The 22,388-nt window shown below is 34.5% G+C and overlaps 1 protein-coding gene and 1 long non-coding RNA gene across 12 annotated transcripts in view; one reads left to right on the forward strand and one right to left on the reverse strand.

Annotated features, from left to right (window-relative positions):
- LOC145286125 (cadherin-23-like) overlaps positions 1–22,388 on the forward strand; it is a 1,312,625-nt gene that overhangs the window by 1,212,216 nt on the left and 78,021 nt on the right. For 5 of the 11 annotated variants that reach the window (XM_080134824.1, XM_080134829.1, XM_080134825.1 and 2 more), the window contains one exon: positions 15,105–15,155. The exons of the other annotated variants lie outside the window; for them this stretch is intronic. In XM_080134824.1, the coding sequence (XP_079990950.1) occupies positions 15,105–15,155 (51 nt within the window). The remainder of the gene's footprint in view (positions 1–15,104; positions 15,156–22,388) is intronic. 11 annotated transcript variants of the gene reach the window in all.
- Positions 1–22,388, reverse strand: part of LOC145286127 (uncharacterized) — a 110,790-nt gene that overhangs the window by 14,587 nt on the left and 73,815 nt on the right. Inside the window, exon 2 of the long non-coding RNA XR_013869109.1 lies at positions 459–635. This is a non-coding gene — a long non-coding RNA (uncharacterized LOC145286127). The remainder of the gene's footprint in view (positions 1–458; positions 636–22,388) is intronic.

A 22,388-nucleotide genomic window follows, 5' to 3' on the forward strand; every position in this document is an offset into this window, starting at 1 on the left:
TGAAAATGTAGAGAATTAAAAAGAAGCCAACAAATGAAAAAAAAATGGATAAAAATTCAAATATATAACAAATCAATGTCACAAAAGGCCAGATAATTTACTCTTCTACCTACTAGCATAAGTTTTGTATGCTTTGACATATTATAATGCTTTTATTTGGTTCAAAAAAGAACGAGTGTCGAGTTGGTAAGTTAAACCGGCAGCATGGCATACTGCGAGACTTCCGATTGTCTCAACTATTGCCTACTAGCCGCTACCTAAACGTGACATCATAGATCAGTTAACCGGACTTGTCTCTCGGTGGTGACGGCTCAATCTTCCAAGAAATCACGAAGAGTTTAATTTGCTGACCCATAGGAAATGTATAAGGATGTGACTATCAACTTGATAGTTACTCGCTAATCTTCAATAAAATTTTGAGAGGCCTCAATGTTTTTCACCTTTTTTTTTCCACGTACCTGGCCTTCTTTTGCAGGGTTGTCTTCAATGTCGTCTCTTGTAGTCTTGTTGTAGACTTTAGGCTATTGGGGAACACAATTTCCATAAACGTATTCCAAAGCCTGAACGATCCGTGTTCTTTTCTAGTGGAGATTTGGTTTTCCATGGGTGAAAAAGTAGCTTCCTTTTCAGATAGTCTGCAAAATAGATGAAACTAATCGTAAGCAAAGAAAGAGTTATTACATGTTTGAACTTATTTAAACTTAATAGATTTGCTTCTATAGACACGTTTTACAATGCACCATGGTGTATATATATATATATATATATATATATATATATATATATATGTCACTTTTAGGTAGCAGTTAGTAAGCAATAGTTGAGACAACCGGAAGTCTCGCAGTAGGCCATGTTGTTGCCGGTTTAACTTACCAACTCGACATTTAGTTCTTTTGAACCAAATAGAAGCATTAAAATGTTATGCACGTAAAAATATTTTTAAATATTTAAAATAATATATTATTAATTACAAATAAAACGTTCCATATAGGAGGCGACTAGAATGTAAATAAAGGGCAGATAACTTCTCTCATAAAAATCGCTCAGGGTGCGAAAAGAAAAATACTAAAGAATCGCTAATACTAAGATAAATAAATCAACAATACTATATATATATATATATATATATATATATATATATTATACACTAATGTTGGGACGATTAATCGGAACTTTTTGAGGCATTGGAATTGGTATTAGAATGGGGAAAAAAATGTCGATTTTCCGATGCTGAAAACGATTTTTTTTTTCAATTTTCTTTTTTGTCTTTTAGATTTATTTTTCAATTTTCGGTTCTAATCATAAAATAATAATCATACATTTTGAGTTATCAGTAAAACTAGTACCTATATCTCTGCCCTTACCTTAAGTGTATTTTTATGTTTCCAAAAAAAATATATGCACATGCCACACGCGTATTTATGGTAATCTGACACGCAATACCCTCCTCCACCATTTATATAGCTCTAGGTAATTACGATTATAGAGCTTATAACTGCGATACTCAGATCACAGCAATATTAAATATATTTTACTGAGACTTTGCTCATGTCTATCACACTCTATATATATATATATATATATATATTATATATATATATATATATATATATATATATATATATATATATATATATATATACGGCTTAGAAACCATGATTTAATATCTTTTGTTTTAAAATCCCCGATACAGTGTTTCATGGTAAACAACTGATGATCCTTTAAATTAACATAAGGGTTATTGTGAATTCGAGAGAGCAAGTTGATGCACTGAATACAGGTAATTAAATGACTTACTAAATAGTTTTCCAACGAATGATAAAAAATATAAACATTACATAAGTTTTTTTAAACTGCTACATGAATAGAAAAGGATGAAAGATTAATAATTTTTAAATTATCAATTTTTCGTAGGAGGAAACATAATAAAAACGTGTTTATATGTACGATCGTTTCGGAAACAATAACGGATAAATTAAACGGATATCGTTCATATAAACAAGTTTGTGTTATGTTTCCTCCTATGAGAACTTGATTGATAATTTAACAATTATTAATCCTTCACTCTTTTCTACGCGTGTATGTATATATATATATATATATATATATGCACCAGCATGGGCAAATGGTGGCTTTGTAGTGATACAGGATACTCTCAGGTGTGAGTAATTTTCTCGCACGGGAGAGGGAACCCACCTTCTTTGCAGCAGTCTTGGAAATGTTCTCAGTTTATTTGTTCCAATACATGTTTCCTGCGAATATTAAACCGTGCAGGATGAGGTCTCATGTAGATTGTTATTATTCATGGCTCTCCATGGTTGAAGTTTCTTGCAATTGTTAAAGTAAAGAAGCTTAGTTTTAGAAGCATTTTGTTATCGTCCATTTACGACCCCATTCTAGTAGATATGTGTATGCTCAGTCGGCCCTCGTGTTTTATTATAGTGTTGTGTCATCCGTAAGACATACCCATCTCGGACACAATTTACTCTAGAAAATTTACGTTTTATCTTTGTATAGAACTTAGTTTTTACTCGCAACCTCTGAGAGAGAAACACGCATGAAATATAGTATAGACAGAAAACAACACAACCACCAGTCAAAATACTTCCACTAACACGTTTTACTATTGTGGTGTTATTTTCATGGTTATCTAATATGTAATTCTTTCGCCAAAAATTTCTCGTGAAATTTTCTTTGAGTAAATTAAGAGCAAAAAGAAAGGCGATCTTTAATGTAATTTTGCTCTAAAGAAGTAAAGTTTCAGAAAACGGTAGTCCGAAGGTTTTTTTTTTTTTTCAGTACGGTGTTTATTTACAGTTGTTTATTGACACTGTTGTGGAACAACAAACAGTGGAAAATGGTGGCAGATAATGTATGCACCAAACACAACACCTTTTACCCTCGTTTGGAATGCTAGTCGCTGTAATAAAAGAAAAAGAGGGAAATGTCGAGATGGATGGAGATCATGTGAGAATAAAAATAAAAGCTCAGAAGTAGAAGAATGGGAAGTAGTAGAAAAGTAGGAGAGGAGAAACGCATAGAGGAAGCATAGGGTAAAGAAGAAAAATACGGGTGTAGAGGAGGGGGGGTGGAATAGAAGAAAATGTGACAGATAGAGGAAAGACTACAAGGGCATGGATAAAGGAGAAGAATAAGAGCACATAGAAAGAAAACGCAGGTAAAAAAATAAAATGACGGGTACATATGGAGAGAAAAGTGTGGCATAGAGAAGAAGAGGTGAAAGAGAAAGGAAAGAAGTAGAAGGGCGTAGATGGAGAAGAGGAATAATAAGAGAACATAAATAGGAAAAGGAAGAAAAGAATAGAGAAAGCAGAGGGAAAAGATGAAGAGGAAGTAAGAGAGGACGAAGTAGATCATGAAATAATGGGAGAAAGAAAATGTAAAGCATATAAGAAGAATGAAAAAAAAATAAGGCAGAAGAATCTTTTGGTAAATTTAAAAAAATGAAATTTCTGTCGACTAACACAATCGGCAAACCAGTTATCATATCCGTCAGATCTATTTTGTCGTTTACCGGATTTTAATGCATATCAATCGTTGATTTATTTTATCGCAAAACTCTTTTGTGTTCCTTTGTACATTAACTTTGTTCCGACCGTATTGGCTTGCTTTTCCGTTGGAATGTGTTGTCTGCAACGTTGAGAAGGGGGCCCTGATAACTGGGCAAACCTTGGTCACTTTATCACCTGCCTAGATCTGCATCTGGAAGGGCATCTCCAGCTTTGAATTGTATAGCCTCAGCAGACGCTGATGCATAACGCGATTGTGTCACGAGACAGAAGGTTGCCATCATCATTTACTTGTTTTGTCGCCGTGCTGTTTGTAAACAAATAGTCTGCAACAGATAGTTTACCATCTATGGGCTAAATAGAAACTGACAGGTATTACCACTGCTCCGGGTTAGAGTGGACCTGTGAACAGTGATAATTAAGGGATGATGAAAAACTCCTTTATATTGGGCCACACAACTAAATGCAATCTTGCGCCATATTCACTTGCGAGAGAGCTTGAGCGATTTATATGCTACAGAAATAGAGCAGGCAGAAAAAAATGTAGAAATCACACAAAATAGGTTTCAACATCAGTGCAAAACGGGATAAACCTTGTCCGAAGGTGTCAGAAGCGAGACGTTTTTATTAAACCCATAGATGGGGTCAGTTGATCGGAAAGTAATGGTTACTAAGGCTAACTCCACACTCTTCCAAAGCTCCCCAATTGACGCCTCATATCCGAACACAAAAATCATATCCAGGACCCTTACAGCATTAATGAAACAACTAATATCATTCAGAAAGTTATAGCCTGACACTTTCTCGAAGAACAATTACAGAAAACAGCTAAGCGATAGGTTATATTTAATACACCAGAGAGAGCGGGGGTTAGGTAAATGGATAGCTCGTCTCGTCACGCCTTGTTAGCTTATGTGCAACTGCGCCCCAGTCTAGTTGGGGTCATTATCAAGAATATATTTTTCCTATTTAAAGTCTTGCAAGACACTGAAAAGAACGAAAATTTTCACCTGGAAATCATGTGGTTTCCCAGCTGGGGTCACTTCAGACCCTTAAACATGTCATTCAAACTATTCCGTTCGAAAACAGACCCCGTTATATAATACGAACAGCTCAGCTCGGCTTTGCCCGGACCCTATGTACTGTTCATAATTTTATGTTCATATGTATATGTATATATATATATATATATATATATATATATATATATATATATATGTTTGACTCATGTCCAAGTAACCTACATCTAAAATTTCAAGTGTTTAGACCCAAAATTAGCGGAGAAGTTTGGAAGAGTTTGCAAAGATCAACTCTTTCAACTTTCACATTTAGGCTGCAAAATTTTCGCCCCGAGCTGTTTAAAAAGCATGCTGCGTGTTTGAATACCCTTTATGTTAAATGTTTAGATCCAAAATTGGTTGAGTAGTTTGCTAGAGACCGCAAAGGTCAAGTCTTTTGAACTTTGACCCCTTAGCAGCCAAATTTTTAGCTAAAAACCGATTAAAAAGCTTGTCCTATGTCTGAATACACTTTATGTAAAATTTAAAATATTTTGATCCAAAATTGGCTGAAAGGTCAAGTCTTTTTTAACTTTGACCCCTTAACATTTAATTCGGGGCTCAAATCAAATTAAAAAGTTTGATCCATGTCCAAGTAATCTATATTAAAAATTTCAAATGTTTAGACACAAAATTGGCGAAGGAGTTTGGTAGAGTTTTCATAGGTCAAATCGTTGAGCTTTGACCCCTTGAAAGCCAAATTTCTGGCCGAAAACTGATTTAAAGATTATCATAATACGCCTCATGTCAAATTTCGAGTTTGTAGACTGAAAATTAATAGTTATTTGGTAGGGAATTAGACGCACACACGCAGACAATTTCACTTTTATACATACTAGCTGTTCAGCACGGCTTTGCTCGGACTCTATGTACTGTTCATAACTTGCCCTACGTGTGAATACACTTTATGTAAATTTCAAATGTTTAGGCCAAAAATTGTCTGAGTAATGTCGTAGAGACCGCAGAGGTATTTTTTTTTTTTTGCTTTGACCCCAATTTTGACCCCTTAACATTTATTATTTTGGTCTCAAATCAAAATAAAGTTTTACCCATGTTCAAGCTATCCACGTCTAAAATTTCAAGTCTTTAGACCCAAAATTGGCGGAGGAATTTTGTAGAATCTATAAAGGTCAACTCTTCCAACTTTGACCTTTCGGTAGCCAAATTTTCCACCCCAGACTAATTAAAACGCTTGCCACATGGCTGAATACCTGATATGTATAAATTTCAATTTTTTAGACACAAAATTGGCTGAGTAGTTTGCTAGACACCGCAAAGGTAAAATATTTTGAACTTTGACCCCTTGGCAGCTCAAATTTTCGACCTAAACCGATTAAAAAGCTTGTCCTATTTCTAAATACGTTTTATGTAATATTTCAAATGTTTAGACTAGCAATTGGCTGAGTAATTTGGGAGCGACCGCAAATTTTTTTTAACTTTGACCCAATTTTAACCCCTTACATTTATTTTTTGTGGCTCAAATTAAATTCCAAAGTTTGGTCAATGTCCAAGTAAACTACATTTAAAATTTTAAATCTTTAGATCCAAAATTGGCGGAGGAGCTTAGTAGAGTTTTCAATTGTCAAATCTTTGAGCTTTGACCCCTTCACAGCTTAATTTCTGTCCGAAAACCGATTTAAAAGATTTTCTATAATTTCAAAATTCCTTGTGTAAAATCTCGAGTCTCTAGACTGAAAATTGACAGTTATTTGGTAGAGAAATATACACACACACATTTTCACTTTTATAGATATAGATTGCGATTGTCGTGACAGATGGCGAAAATAGGACTGTCACCTTGTCAACACTTTCTTATTTTAAAAATGATAGATGGAGAGAATCTAAATGCAGCATATTCGTTGTTTTCGAGAAACAATCATATGGTATACACTTTCTTGACTTGGATTACATTGTAATATCTGTTCGGTCTTCGACTCAAAAAGCGGGAATCTTTATTGACTGTTACATTTCTGAAATTCTTAGATGAGGATTCATAATTCGTATTATTTGGATTACTATTCTCCTCTTGACTGTTATTTTCACAACGTTTCGGCAGATGTAACGTCCGACCTTCTTCAGGTGTATCTTTTTGTCGAGCTCGGGAAACTGCACAGAATTTTGAACGGAACCTTTTATTTAATCATTGCGTGCAGCATCCTCTCGTTCCATCAGTCATGACCGGATAGAAGTCCTAAGTAATTCGCACGTGTGTTCTGAGTATCGCCCTCACTGAAGATTACTCTTTCAGTCCCTAGAAGAGTGTAACTTTACAACTTAATTTATCAAGTACTTTATCCGTTACGCCACGTGAGCAAGTGCTTTTGTCTAACTTTGTCCTCGTTGGGCGTGCAAGTAAATAGGAGCCTGCCTATATCATTCATAATCGAAATATCAGTGAAAACCTTTAAAACATTAAATTCGCAATTGTAGTTTATTTTTTGTTTGTTTATTTGTTGTTGTTTTTTTATTGGGGGGGTTATTCCAAATAAAATTCTTCAACCTGCAAAAGGGTTATAATGGCATACAAAATCACGAATTAATTAATCTGTGCGCTAGTTAATATAGATTAATTTGTTTTCTTTTAAAAACGAACGAGTTTTATTATAGCTGGTCTCGGTGTAGTTTCTCCATTATCGATTATGCTATTATTTCTGGAAAGTTTTAAAAGTCCTTGGATAATTGTTTATAGCCTCTTTTTTCCAGCTAACCGATTTAGTATTTAAACACTTAATGAATGCACCAAGAGCCACGCGAACGCTCTCTCCGTTGCAAATATGCATTTCCGTATGATTGGATCCATTAAAGTATGTGCATTCGTTCTTTTCTTGCGCACTATTATCCTCATCTCTATAGCTAATGTTGTTTCACCGCATATCGTCCAACTCCTTCTTCAGGTGATTAAACACAACGGGATAGGAATGGTGAGTTTTGTAACTGTACCCCCAGTAATTACTGCCATCATCATTGTTGTTACCTCACCAAGTTTTGACCAACTAATCTTCTAGCCTGCTTGGGTAAGATCGAAACCGCCATCTTCACACGATGTTCATCCTGGAACCAAAGGGCAATCAATGTTGGATTTTATGGTCTTATAAATATAATTTTGTGTTCTTATCTGGTCTTCCATTGTCGGGTCCGCACCTGATGGTATTACGTATTTATTTTTATTTTTTTAAATCCTTTTAGATCAACAATCCTATTTTATGTATGCCCCTTTTCGCGGACTGTTATTCTCATCTTCATAGTTGCTGTTTCACCACATCTCGTTCGCTGAAGAAGGCCAGAGAATTAGTTGGTCGAAACGTAGTGGGACAACTATGAAGTTGAGAATAACAGTCCGCAAAAAATGAATACATATTATTGTTCACGTATAATTGGTATTATTATAAAGAGACTTCGCTAGCAATTATTATATTGTACCCAACGCCTCTATCCATTCAGCCATGCGCTCTAAAGGACAATCAGGGTTGGATTTTAATGTCTTATAAATCTAATTTTGTGTTATCTGGTTTTCTATTTTCGGGTATTTTTTTTTCCTTTTTATTATTTTTGGAATCCTTTTGAGATGAGGCTTCATAATTTGTGCATCCAAGGAATGTATGAACAAATCATGAAGCCTCATCTCAAAGGATTCCAAAAATAAAAGTAAATGTTATTAACATCATGAATCCGTTTACTGGTGAAACCCGGTTAGAGTTACGGAAGCGAACACACAGTTCTGAAAACGTGAATCTAAATTCGACGATAATTAAACCAGTCTTTTATTTTACGATTCTGAAATTTGGCGATGACGATCATATTATTTGGATTCTTTCGAACTGTTATTCTCGTCTTGAGTGATATTTTCACAAAGTTTCGGTCGATGTAATTTCCGATCTTCTTCGGGTGTATCATATCGAACTCTGAAATCTTTGTCGTACTCAGAATCCTCACGGAATTTCCGCAAGGACGCGTGGCGCTGTGGATAGAGTACTTGGGAGAATTCAGTTGTAAACGTTACATTCTTCTGGTGATTAACGATTCAATCCTCAGTCAGGATGATATTAAAAATACAATTGCGAATTACTTAGGAATTCTACCCAGTCGTGGCTGATGCAATGAAGGTATTTTAATCCATAAAAGGGTTCCGTTCGAAATCCTGTGCTGATTCGAGTTCAACAGGAAGATGTCAGTTTCAAAAGATGCACTGAGGAAGGTTGGAGGTTACATCGACCGAAACGTTGTGAACATAGCACTCAAGATGAGAACAATAGTGCGAATAATCCAAATAATATGAATAATCTTTTATTTTATTCTTTCTTTCATCTCCTCCTTCAACTGAGAATATTCAATTAGGACGTCCTAAAGAAAACACGATAAAGACAATAAAGAAAAGAAGTGATATTTGATCTGAGATGTCAAGATTCATCTTATTGTTCCCGGATAACGCCGAGAGTTACTTTGTTTAGTAATAAAATTATGATATGAATAAAATCAGTTTAAATATTAGTATAGAAAGTAAGTATAGTATAGAAGTGTAAGCGAACATAGAAGAATGCAAAATCTTTTCCTTTTCTGGAAATAAGCTCAGCGGTTGGTTCGATGGTCCTCATCTGGCATTATCAGAAAAATAGAAATAGCAACACCTGTGTTTAGATGTCTGGAAAAGACAGTATAAAGCGAGGAAAGCGTATCTGCGCCTTTTAACGTTAAGCCTTTACAATACATTGATAGTTCATATTGTTATTTATGCAAATGAAACAAACAGGCATTAATTCGCTGTTTTAATACCTCATTATAATATGACTTCTTATTCCAGTAGCTTCTTTCCAAGAACTGCAGGCTTGTGGAACTTCTCTATCTCTCTCTCTCTCTCTCTCTCTCTCTCTCTCTACTGTTTTCCTCGTACCTATAACATGGTCTTTTTCAAGATTGAGGCCTATCAGCATCTGTTTTTGCGATAACCTTTCGTCCTTCTTAGCCCCTTACATAAAGTGGCTTCACGCGTTGTCTGAAATGATTTCCATTTAAAAAAAAACTTAAACATGTCGGAGTATGAGAGGAAGCCCAATGCCTTTGAAATTGAAGGTTTTAAAACTATCCTTAGAGTAACGTCCCTAGATAAACTAATGGATGTATATATCGGAAATGCACTTAAAATTAACAGAGCACAAAACAACGTTATTTAAATAAAAAAGCAAGTTAACGTTGTTTAGACAGGTTTATTGGCTACCAAACGCCAGCTATGTAAGAAAACACAGGCAAATGCAAAGTCTATTATTCTTTAAAGATACTATCGCAAAAGACGTTTGTGTTTCTTGGATCCGTGGCTCGAGCATTCTCATCTGACATTAGCAGAAGAGTAGTAATAGAAACTTCTGTATTTGGACGTCGAAAAGAAACTATATCCAATATGAAGCACTTAAGAAAGCTTCTGAAGTTAAGACTTTACAATGCATCGATAGTTTCTATTGCTGTATATACAAGGGAAACATTTGTAACATTGCGCGGACGGCTATATGCAAATACTGAGCCGTGAGCGAAATGATGTCACGGTAAGGAAAAAGGAGACTATAAAAAGAGGGATAGAGTACGTTTGAGAAGACTATCATGTTAGAAACGTGAAGCACTTTCAAGAGCATGTCTGAGAAGACGATCACATTCAAGACGTCACAGCGGTAACGAAAGAATCAGGAAATTAATGTTGTTGTACAACGAAAAAATAGAGAGTTGAAGTTATTTTCTATCCTTTGTCTACTTTTCGACTGAGGTTACAACGTGTTGGTTCCCGGACAGCTTTATGCATTGACTATACTGGCACAACATGAAAAAACATGTTCCATAACTATTATTGGAGTAACTTTGCGAGATAGACGAAGGAATATAGGCATCATGAGCAGGCTTACTATTAATAAATTCTATCATCATATATTATTAGAAAAAAATTAACATAGTTTGGACATGTTTAACGGCTACCATACTCCAGCTATGTATAGAAATCCTATCAAGATTCCATTAAAAAAGATAAAGAGTACGACCTCCAAATCAATTTATATCACTTGCTACTAAAACGTAATGAACATCAGGTAATTACTTCGGCTCTAAACCAAACAGATTATGAGCCATTTTGAAATTGCTTTTCTTCCTTGTCGACTGAGGAACGCTTAATGCTCTATACAGTCCTAGAAGTCGTTCACGGGGCGTTGCCTCCCGTTTTCGAGTAGAGTAAGTTTATTTCTTACTGCCTGAGGTGCAACTACCAATAAAAACCGGCGGGGATGCCCGGGCAATTTCTAATAGGCTAAAGTGCTCTTCCTTTATTCTTTTTTTTTTAAGTTCTATTAATATTGAACTCGATAAATTCGTCTTAAATTTAAATATTCTATTTTCGAACAAACGATGTAATGAATTACGACATTAATAATTTTTTAAGTACCTGATTTCCATCTGATTTACACAGAACCGACAGTCACTTTTTAGGTCGTTTTACCTGGAAATGAATCTTGGTATAAACATGAATACGAGTACTGGATTTATTGCAATATTTTTACAATAGAAAACTGTGTGTGTCAATGTTATAGTGTAGGTTAGGCTAATTCACTTCCCGCTCGAGACATCAACCTCGTGCCTAAACGCCATCTTGTCGCTAGCATCTTGGACTGCCGTCGTGCCGTGGTTCCTTGCTCGATTAATTGTGACTTTTAAATAAATTTTAAAAAGGAAAGAAAAAAAAAACAATATCAGGATGATTTTGTGTGTAACAGATCTGTTTGTTGAGATGTAAGGTACACTGTTTTGCCAGGAGAAATAAAGAGCGGAGTTTATTAGCTCATCTTGACATGTGTGGTCAAGTTCGCTTCCAACAACTATTAACCATTGTCTTAACATAGTATAGTAATATTATATGGAGGAAGATGACTATCTCCTGTGACGTTTTACTTCTCTCCTCACACTTCATACATCTGTCATTGTTAACTCCCATACCACATCAAACATCCCCCATACTTTAATGTTAGTTCACCTGAGCCAAAAACACCTGCTAATAAAAAAAAACTATGTAAGTCGCCCAGCTTTATTTTACATTCATTTCAATCGTATTGCTGAACAGACAGAATATATTGTTGTATTATATGAGAGAAAATTACAAAGAGTTTATATACTAGAATAAAGATTATATAATAACTCTTTTTTTATATAGAGGCGCTTTCACACAAGCCATCAGAGATTTCTCTCTGCCAAAAACCTGTGGTGTTTCCTGCAATCTGAGTGACAATAAATCTCCCCAATAATTATTTGTATTCACTAGTTCTCACATATATTTATAAGAATAAAATGTAGTCTTATATTTTACTGTTGAATTCAGTGTAAACACACGTGTGGTTATTGTTATTAGTAGTAGTAGTCACTAGTTCTCACCAAGGTAATCATCAGGATTACTCACTGACAACAACCAGTGGTGTTTCCTAGAGCCTGGGTGACAGCAAGTCTCCACAGATTTCCGGTACTCTCTACCTCTTTCCGCAACCTTTGCAAGTGAAACTGCATTATCGCAACAGCCGCTTACCATTGAATTTTTTCGTAGCCAGCGATAATTGAACTTCACTGGAATTTGGGTGGCAACAAGCCTCTTCAAGGTTTCAGTCCTCTTTGCATTTATCCAGTGGAAGTCTGGTTAGTGCTTTCCCTCCTCGGCCTTTTCATCCTCCTTGACCATACATAATTATTTGGTGTGGTGCCCGTCGATGCCGACTCCACCATTTGGGAAGGGGGCATACTAATTTTAAAATTTTGCAGTTTTAGTTTTTTGTGTGCGCCATGCGATATTCTTTTCTCTCTTTTTGTTTTACCTCTGTTGCAGTTTTCATGTGATCGGTTGGTGTTTGTAGTTCATGTGGGTTAATTTCCGCATTCGATGGTTTTCCTTAAGATTTCAATTGTTTTTAGCATTACTGTCCGTCTTACCTTTTATTATTATAATTATTATTATTATTATTATTATTATTTGGCCTTCTCAAAATACTATAAGAATACTACTTTAGTATTGAATGCTCTATTGTGGACAACATAGAGAACCATTAAATATGATATAGAATTAGCCATGCACATATAAACGTTTGTGTATGTACACTCTCTAAATATTTCGATTATTTATTTATCTGTTATTCTATTATGGGCGTTTTGACGCTATTATTTAATTAATATACCCCCGTCTTTTTTATTGTCTTCTCAATAATCATTATAGTTTCCTCGCGGCCTCTCTTGTTATCTGAGTTGTAATCAAAATTACTGTTGCTGTGACCACGTCATTACAATTATTATCACTTATTTTGTTAGCAGTAACGAAATCGTTATCGCTTGAATACACAGTATCATTTTGAATATTTCCGCACGACTGCGTTTCAGAACGTTTTTCATTTCATAATTGCGAGTCACTTAAAATTGATTAGCATATCGAGAAAATCGCGCGACCGAAACACAACTACCGCATCAATATCAATAACAGCAACAATACTACTACTACTACTAAATAATAATAATAATAATAATAATAATAATTAAAAGGCAAAGTAAATTGAGTACAAATGGCGAAAAAGCAAAGCAGAACATTACTTTGATAATTCGATCTGTGAAATGATCTTTATTGACTCAAACTTATTCCTTATTTTTTAAGTCACCACTTATCAAGGCCTGGAGGCTACGAGGATAATAAATTTGCGGCGATTTTTAATTGTAGCTGTTCTTTTATCGTAAATTGAACACATTAATAAGAAATAATTCAGATAAAATGGGCTCGGACAGGGGATCATGCGATCTGTAGTCGAATGCTCTACCACTCAGCTACATCTTCAAATCATAATAAACGTTTTTTTTTTTTGTTTTTTAAGAAGAAATGATTTGCTAAGATTTTGTTATCTCCCTTGCCGGTGTAACGGCATAAGAATTCCCCTGTAAAAGTTTTATTTTTTATCTATAAGATTAGAATAGGATTTTTTCGCTTTTCAAAAATTATCGGATGAATTTCTGTACGAAACATAAATAAGAACACTGACAGACATATATATATTAGCTTTGTGTAAAAATTTGCAAAAGATTAACTCAGCTGTTTGGGAACCTATAAGGAATGAACTCACACACAGAAATTTCATTTTAAATGATAGTAGAGATAATTAATGGATACTCTTATCCCCTTCTTGTATTCTAGCTAAGAGTAGAACAGGTGGTGTAAGATAAATACAGAGTGACTAACGACATCTTTTCGCCAGACTTTTTATAGTCTTGTGCCTAATTTGTCCAAATATATAGCTTATATTTTTCGTAAATAAATAATTCAACGAATAGTATTTGTTCTATCCTTAGTCAACAGAAGAAGCTTTTTTGAATTGTGGTATTTTTTGTCTTAGCCAGGGTAACCCTTTTGGGGGTGTTGTATTTTTTTCCACGTTAAAAACTTACTTTGCGTCTAACTTTACATACGTGAGTATGGCAGCTTAAACAAGTAATATATCATTCCTATCAAATTTGAAGTTCATAGGTCTAATAACGTAAAAGTAATTAACTACCGTAAAAGTTTCATATAGAGATTTCCGCTTTATGCAATATTTGTAGGAACATTAGTCTCTTCATATCTGCTATCGGAACACAGAAACCATTTTTTTTTTATGTTTTAGCGACGAGGTCACAAATTTGACCTCCAGCTAAAAGCCTTGAAGCACTGTCTGTCGATGAGTTTCGTAGCCGTAGGGAAAACACTGTTATTGGATTTCCAATGATGTACTAAGGTTAAAGAATTTATTTTACCTATACTAGTTGAGGTACTCGCCTTTGTTGGGCAAGAGAATTATTCAATTTTTGATGGTTTTTTCCGATAGCTTCAAATATTTTCTTATTATTGAAGTATCAGACATTGTTTAAAACTGTTTTCCCTCTCCCCACTATAATAAAGATACATCTGTATTATATTTAAATAAGTATGAATGCGTCTCGTCACACAAAAGTTATCGAGTAAAAGACGTACCTTTCTTTTATATCCCAGGCGGAAATATTTTAAGTAATGAGAGGAAGCGTAAAAGCAAATAGCAATTCAGACAATCTACACAGACTGAAATTAATTTTGAAATAAATACCCTACTTCATATCAAATGCTAACAACAGAAACTCTGGGCGAATGCTGGGGTGAAAAATTCCTGGAAAAGTAAATTTAAGTTCCTGTTTATAATGTTGTATGGCAGAATCTTTGTATATACTCTAACATTCTTACAGATAAAAAAAAGATTAGTTATTTTTTCGGGTATTTTATCCTCCTTGCCATAATTTAACATCATCCCATCGTTGAAACTAAATTGTTCCGTTTGACTTTAATAAAAAAAAAAACACTAAATGCAACTTACGTCCAATTAAAACTAGAACACATGGCAGCGAAATCGGTTTGTAAAACACATTGAGAATAAGTCCGTAAAACCAAATAAAAATCATCACCTTAATATTTGGCTGTATATTCGCATGCATCTGATTTATTTCGCTCAATTTCTGTTTATAGTGAAAACCCGATATTTCTTGGTGAAAATACCATCAGTTCCGACGTGGATTCGTAAGTATTAACGTATACACACAGTCACTATGAAACACACTCTATATACATACACATACTTACATTTATACATACACCGACGATATAGATATATAGAATAGTTCAATATTTAACGTATGCTTTCAAGAATATTTTTCGATAAATAGGTGTAAAAGGTTGTCTATGCATAAAACGTGGTCGCCGTTTCTTTTTTTAAATATTTTTTATTGCTACAGTTAAATATTTCAAACACTAGGCACGGCCAAAATGTGAAAGTGAAACCAAGTTATCGTTGTTCATTAAAAAAAACGAATTAAAATCTATTAAAATCCATTATTCTTGAACAACTTTTTTTCCAAAGAGATAAAAGCTTGAATGTTATCATATTAAAAACAGAATAATCTAAAACTTTTTTCTATTTTCAATAGAATTTTAAATTGACAACTATTTTAGCGAGTATAGGACACCATAGGTGAATTGATATCAAGTAATTAGATAATTACTTGATTTTTTTTTTTTTTTTGTAGATTTTTAAAGAGAGACTTTATCAAAAAATACTTATGCTCTCCTTCCGTTTTGGTCGTGCCTATCAAACGGCCAGCGTTCTTCTTCGTCAAGAATAACTAGAGTGATTAAATGAAACTGAAGCCGCGAGAAAATTAGATGATTATGTGTTTCGTTTTTTTAATCCATACACCACACACTCATCATGATGAATACATACAAATACACACACACACATATATATATATATATTAGTGGTCTGGCAAAGCCACAAGGGAGACAACTGAAACAGCAAAACTGAAGCTGCCTACCAGGACACTATATATACGAATGTAGGTAAATTTGGGCATATTTTATTCGTTTGAAAATATAGGTTCCTTTTTACCAGTTGTCATAAAATTTTAACCATAGAATAGTATTATCTTCAAAAAGCCTGCAAATTTTCATGTAGTTTCGTCCCATACCCACAGAATCAAATATTTCAATATTCAATTTGGCTATATATATATATATATATATATATATATATATATATATATATATATATATATATATATCATCTTTTTGGGTAATTTTTATAAGTTCCAAATCTCAGCGAAAATTGATCAGGATTTAACAAATGAAGGCCCGTTGGAAAGGTAATCACCTGAATTTTGTAGTGGGCTATGTGACATTTACCCTTAAGGTCGCATATTAACGGGGATTATCGATCACCCAGAGCCTATTTTTTGGCACTTTCTTACAGCCGTAAAATGTTTCGGTAAAGGTGCAGTATCTTTCCACCTTCAAAAAATCCTTTACAACCATTTGCTAATGTTTCAATCATAGTCATCCATTTTCCTAATTTTGCAGATGAATTACAAAATATATCTGGTATTTCCCAAAAACCTCTGGCCTTGATGGAGAGTTTCTTGGTTATTTACATAAAGCAAATTTCACAGTGTATAAGATTATTTGATACTGAAGATATTCATAATCGTACCCTGTTTTCAAAGGAGGGGAGATATAACATATGAGAAATATTTGGAATCAAGTTTCCCCTTGCTGTTATTTTAGATCATTTGAAATCATCGCAGCAAGTTTTAGTCTCCCTTCCATCAAGGCCAGAGGTTTGGGAGGAAATATATAGCATCTTACTAATGTATACATGGTGTTGGTTGCAACGCGCAAGTAATACATTGCTTTTTTATTTAATGCTTACTTTAACATTTTTGTTTCTTTTATGTTCCTTTGTTTTGTTTTGTTTTTGTTTTTATTTTGTTTTTAGCCGCGTTCATATCATATTGAGATGATTCTTTAAAGATCATAGAATATCTGAACATTGATTTGTTTTTAACCTGATGATGATTCGACAAAGAATCGAAAACGTCCGTGATATATTATTTTATCTGCATACAAAAATATCATTAGATAAACTAAACCAAAAAGATTTTTAAAATAGTATAATTAAACAGAAGAATTATTTAATTCTTGACGATGTTTGCTTACATGAAAAATGCTGCCTTAATACACACATAATATCTATCTGCTATTATATAAAATAAACTTTGTGTGTGGAGAGGGGGCTGTGTGTCTGCCTGTGTGAGTTAGTTTCCTATAAACTCGGAAACGGCTGGGCCGATTTATTTTTAATTTCACACGACGGTACTTGATGTAACTTTGGAGTGTTCTTACGTAGGGTTTGTATAAGAATGCGTTTGAAGTATCGATAATCGATTAAAGACGAGAGTCTGATTTTAAACAAAATTAACACTCTTATACAACCTAACATTACAATCAACTGTAGATTTTTTTATTGGACAGGAGCGCGTTTGAAATGAATAATCAGAGCATACTTGAACCATGATATGTTTAACTTGGATGCAAATGATTATGTAAAAATAATTTCATAAAATTAACAGTTGGTTCTTTGATAAGACAGGGGCGCATTCGAAATAAATGTTTCTGTTTACAGCACAGTTGAATCCTGATACTTGACTTTTACATTTTAAACTTTAAGTGAAGCCATTATTTACAGATAATTTTATGGAATCAACAGTAGATTCTTCAATTCAAAGTGGACTACAATTTATTATGGACTAAGTCACTGCGGAGAGGCATTTGAAGCTTCCTCTCCGTACATTACGGAGTGGGGGGTCCCCAACTAAACAGGCGATCAATTAATTTGATTTAAAAATTGATTTCGCCGATTTCCATGAAAATAAAAGTATTAGAGGAACACTTGTTGATGCTCATTCTCTACTAGAAATTATATAATGAATAATATAGTCTAACAACACATCGAGCAATCCTTTAGGTTTTGATTAGCCTCTGAGACATCTCACCATTGCATATATATATATATATATATATATATATATATATATATATCATAACGCTAGATTTATTTTAAATATATGCAGTTCCACTCGTTTTATTCTTTTCCTCTTAAAAAAAATCCCTCAATACAGCTGTTTACGAGTGAGGACGAAACCGATCGGCTTACTTCTTCTTTATCGCCTTTATTCATGAACACACACATATATATGTAATCAGGTTGACAAGAAAGTTATTGCGGTTTATACTTTTAAATTCAGATGAACATATCTCGACTCAAACAAAATTTTATTGATTGAAATAAAATCCATCAGAATCAGCACAATAAAAGTGTATGCTAGTAGCACAAAAATCTTGCGTTCTGGTGACGATGAATCGCTGAATGCGTTTTTGATATCGCTTAGGTTTTTGATGCATCTCACGCAAAATGTTGTCGAGATGCTTAAAAAAGTGGTAGTCCGTATTTAAGAGGCCTGGAGAATATGGCGGATGGGGCAGTTTCGTAGCCCAATTCGCTCTTCTTTCTACGGTCAGTTTAGCTACGTTTGGTCGGGCATTGTCGTAGAGAATAAAGCCTTTTCTGATGACTAATGCTGGATGTTGCTATCGAAGTTTCTGATGTACTTCATCCATTTATTGACAGTACTTGCCGTAATGGTTTCATCTGCATTAAAAAAAAACTGTAATAGAAGAGACCGGTTGCAGACCACCATCATTCAGCATGAGTTTCTTTTGGTGGAACTTTGGCTTTGGGAAATGTCGGAGTTTCGTTGGCGTCCAACCACTGAGCTGAGAGTCGCTGGTTGTCGTAAAAAAAAAAAATTAATCGCAAGTCACAACCCAGTCGAGAAACGAATCGTTCTTGTTGCGTAAAAGAGATGACACTTTATCGTAGCGTTTCTTTTGGTTGTCGTTCAATTCGTGAAGCACCTATTTATCAAGTTCTTTTATCTTCCCAATCTCTCGAGTGGTTGGAAATCGTCGTATACATTACGTCTACTTCAGAAGCAAGTTCTTGAACAGTGGTCGTTGATTGGCTTCGACAAGGCTCTACGCTCATCATTTCAAGACTCTCGTCGCTGCCGCAATATTTCTTAAACCACCATTGTTTTGTGCTTCCTTGTCCATTAGTCTGACCAGTATTTTAAAATACTGGAGGTCGGTTTTCTGCATCCCAGGATAGATCAATTATTCTTCTGTGCGCCACAAGCAAGTTGCTTGAATCCGTTAAGTAGCAAAACTGTCAACCATGTCAGCAAAAACAATCTCCTCAGTGACAAGCAATATGGTTTTCTCTGCAAGATCTACAGCTGATTTACTGATTCTAATCTCACATAAGATTAGTGGATATATTGTCGGGAATACCTCTCTAGAGCAATAGCTCTTGACCTATCAAAGGTATTTGATAGGGTTTGGAATAAAGGTCTACTTCACAAGATTTCCAGCTATGGAATATCTGAAAATGTGTTCTCTACCATCAAATCTTTTCCATCTGGTTTATAGAAGTAGTCGTCGATAAGCAGAAGTTCGAAGCTTAAATCAATACTGGCATGCCTCAAGGATTCATCCTAGGCTCAACTCTCTTCCTTATCTTTATCAATGATCTCATAATTCACATTCTTACTCATTCGTTGACATGCGCAGATGACACTACTATCTATGGTAACATATCTAAGGCTAGTAATGACCAAGACCTCTCTGAGTCTCTTTTTCAGCTTTGTGAAAGGTGGTGCAATGTGGCAAAAGGTGGCTGGTTAATTTTAACTCATCTAAAATTAAACTTCTATCCTTTCACCACAAACGCTCTTATCTCTACCTGGTCCCAGTTGATATGAATGGCTCTTATCTCGAAGAAGCTTCCTGTTTCGACATGCTTCTGGACCAAGCCTCCACTTCTAACCTGAAATGGAACACTTACATCAAATATATTGCTAAGGTCGCTAGAAAAATGGTTGCGTCATTCTACCGCTCTAGAATATTTCTCACACCCGACGCATCGAGTTAAAAAGCAGCTTCGAAATCTAGTAGTTGGCGCCCTTTTTCTCCTCCCTCCACCCTCTTTCTCACACAAGACATCTTGCGAGTCTGTCCTAGTTCTACCATTATTTTCATGGAAGGTGCTCCTGTGAGCTTAAATCTATGGTCCAGCCTACACAACACCGCACTCTCACTACTTTCACAAAAAATACTCGTTAAACTACAACCACTATCGAAAATTTCCCCCACTCTCTATCTGTGCCTAAATCTAAACGCAAATTTGATAACAAAAGCTTCTTTTCTAAAAGTGCCCGCCTACTTTCCAACTAACTACAACAGGGTCGTCTTCAAGTCCAATGTAAACAAGTCTTGTAGAACCGCTCCCTTAAATAATTAAATTCTATCCAAATTTTTACAACTAACGATTACTGCGTTGCTGTTCCAGCGACCACTGTACACTCATTAACTCTTATCCTCGAAGAACTTTTGTGTCTTGATAAGTGGTGACTCCTTTCTAATATATATATATATATATATATATATATATATATAAGAAACTTCCAAGATTATATAAACACTATATTTAACTATAAATGCTATATAAATACTATATTTAAAGACGCACATATAGTAAGATTTTGAAAATATATAATTAAACAATTAAGCTACACAGAATTTTCCGCGTTTCGTTCTCGTAATGATTCATCAGGCTATTGCATGGAATCGATGTCGACTCGAGTTTATTTCTGTGGTACTAGGTTTGTTAATATTTGCCTGATAAACGCGTGCCCATTGACTTTGATAGATAGGTGTGTTTATGTGTACATATTTTAAAAACTTACCACCTAGCTCTATTTGCGTATCGAGTACTGTCAGAGTAATCTAAACATTTTATGCAAATATATATATATATATATATATATGCACATATATATTAGTCAAGCAGAAAGAACGGACGTTTATGAAACATTCATAGAACCATTAATCTTAGCTTCAAAATGCTCGCATCGAATTACCATTTGAGAGAATCAACTACGGGATAACATCATCCATCAAATGACGCATTTCTGGAGGCATTCTTGGAAGTTGGTCTTTACTCTTGCCAACATAACTCTGCCGATTTGGACGACTTCCACGCAAACAGACCTTTTCAAAGTGTTCAATGCACATGTGCTCTGCTCATATACACACGCCTTTAGGTTTCTCTGCAGGAAGTCATGCTGCAGAGATGCAATTGAGCTTGTCATTTATCCCAAAGTCTGGTTCCATCTGACGTTCGAATTTTCACTACTGTGTATAGTTCTTTTAAAATCGCCAAATGGACGATTTTATGGATGCATATGCGTATTTTAATGCAAAATACGATTTATTTATGTCATTATTTATATTCATATTATTATAAGTTATTTGAGGTTGAGTAAAAACGTTTTATTTTACTTTCTTAATAGATTATTCCTTGGAGAAATTCTATTATGTGTGGTCCTGGATATGACCTTAAACTATATCCAGTGGTGAGGCCCCAGCTTGCGGGCTTTGGGGAGTGTGGAGCCACCCTTTAATTACCATTGCTCCCAGGTCCACTTTGACTCGGAGTGGTAGTACCTGTTAGGGTCCCAACTATGGGTTAAATAGAAACCGTCTTGAAAACAACAAATATATTCTATTAAAAAAATTTTCTTCAAAATCTTTGGATTCGGCATTAAATAACCCGAAAAGGGTTTATATGCTTTAAAACAACCAACTAACCTATTATGTGTACGTGCGTGTGTATGTATATATATATATATATATATATATATATATATATATATATATATATATATATTAGTGTGTGTGTTATAAAAATCTATATGGCATTTAAGCTACACTGAATATTCTCTTTTCGCTAGGATTCGTCAGGCTTATGCGAAGAGTCGTGGTTATCACATGTTTTTATATACGCACATTCTATTGAGTTTTTAGTTATCCAATCAGCTTCCTAGCTCTACCTATGTATTGAGCACTGTTGAAGTAAATACTTAAAGTTTACGCATAAAACTATACTTTCGTATATTAATGTGTGATTAAATGAAGTAGTCATATGAGAGAGAGATCATATATATATATATATATATATATATAAACACAAATACATATAATTGTAATAAAATTATAGGCTTCAGTATATTATAAATGAACAATGGAAAAAAAAGTGGCTTTAATTGTAAAGGAAGCTGGAATAAAATTATCATTAATTACTCAAATAATTAAACTTTCGATTTCTTTCCGAATTCCTCTCAAGCGACGGTGTAAGTCTGGGGTGGTTATCATCAGTTTCTCTCATCTCTTGGAATACTTTCTTTCGAGGTCTAGAAAAAGACACGCGTTTTACTTGCAAATTTTTACTTCACGAATGAGAGTACTTTATACAAGTAAATTCACATTTGATTTTTTTTCTATTTTTGTAGGGTAGAGGCT

Source organism: Euprymna scolopes, chromosome 10 (assembly GCF_053919585.1).
Source record: "Euprymna scolopes isolate OS-2025 chromosome 10, ASM5391958v1, whole genome shotgun sequence".
In the NCBI taxonomy this organism is placed as follows: Eukaryota; Metazoa; Mollusca; class Cephalopoda; order Sepiida; family Sepiolidae; genus Euprymna; species Euprymna scolopes.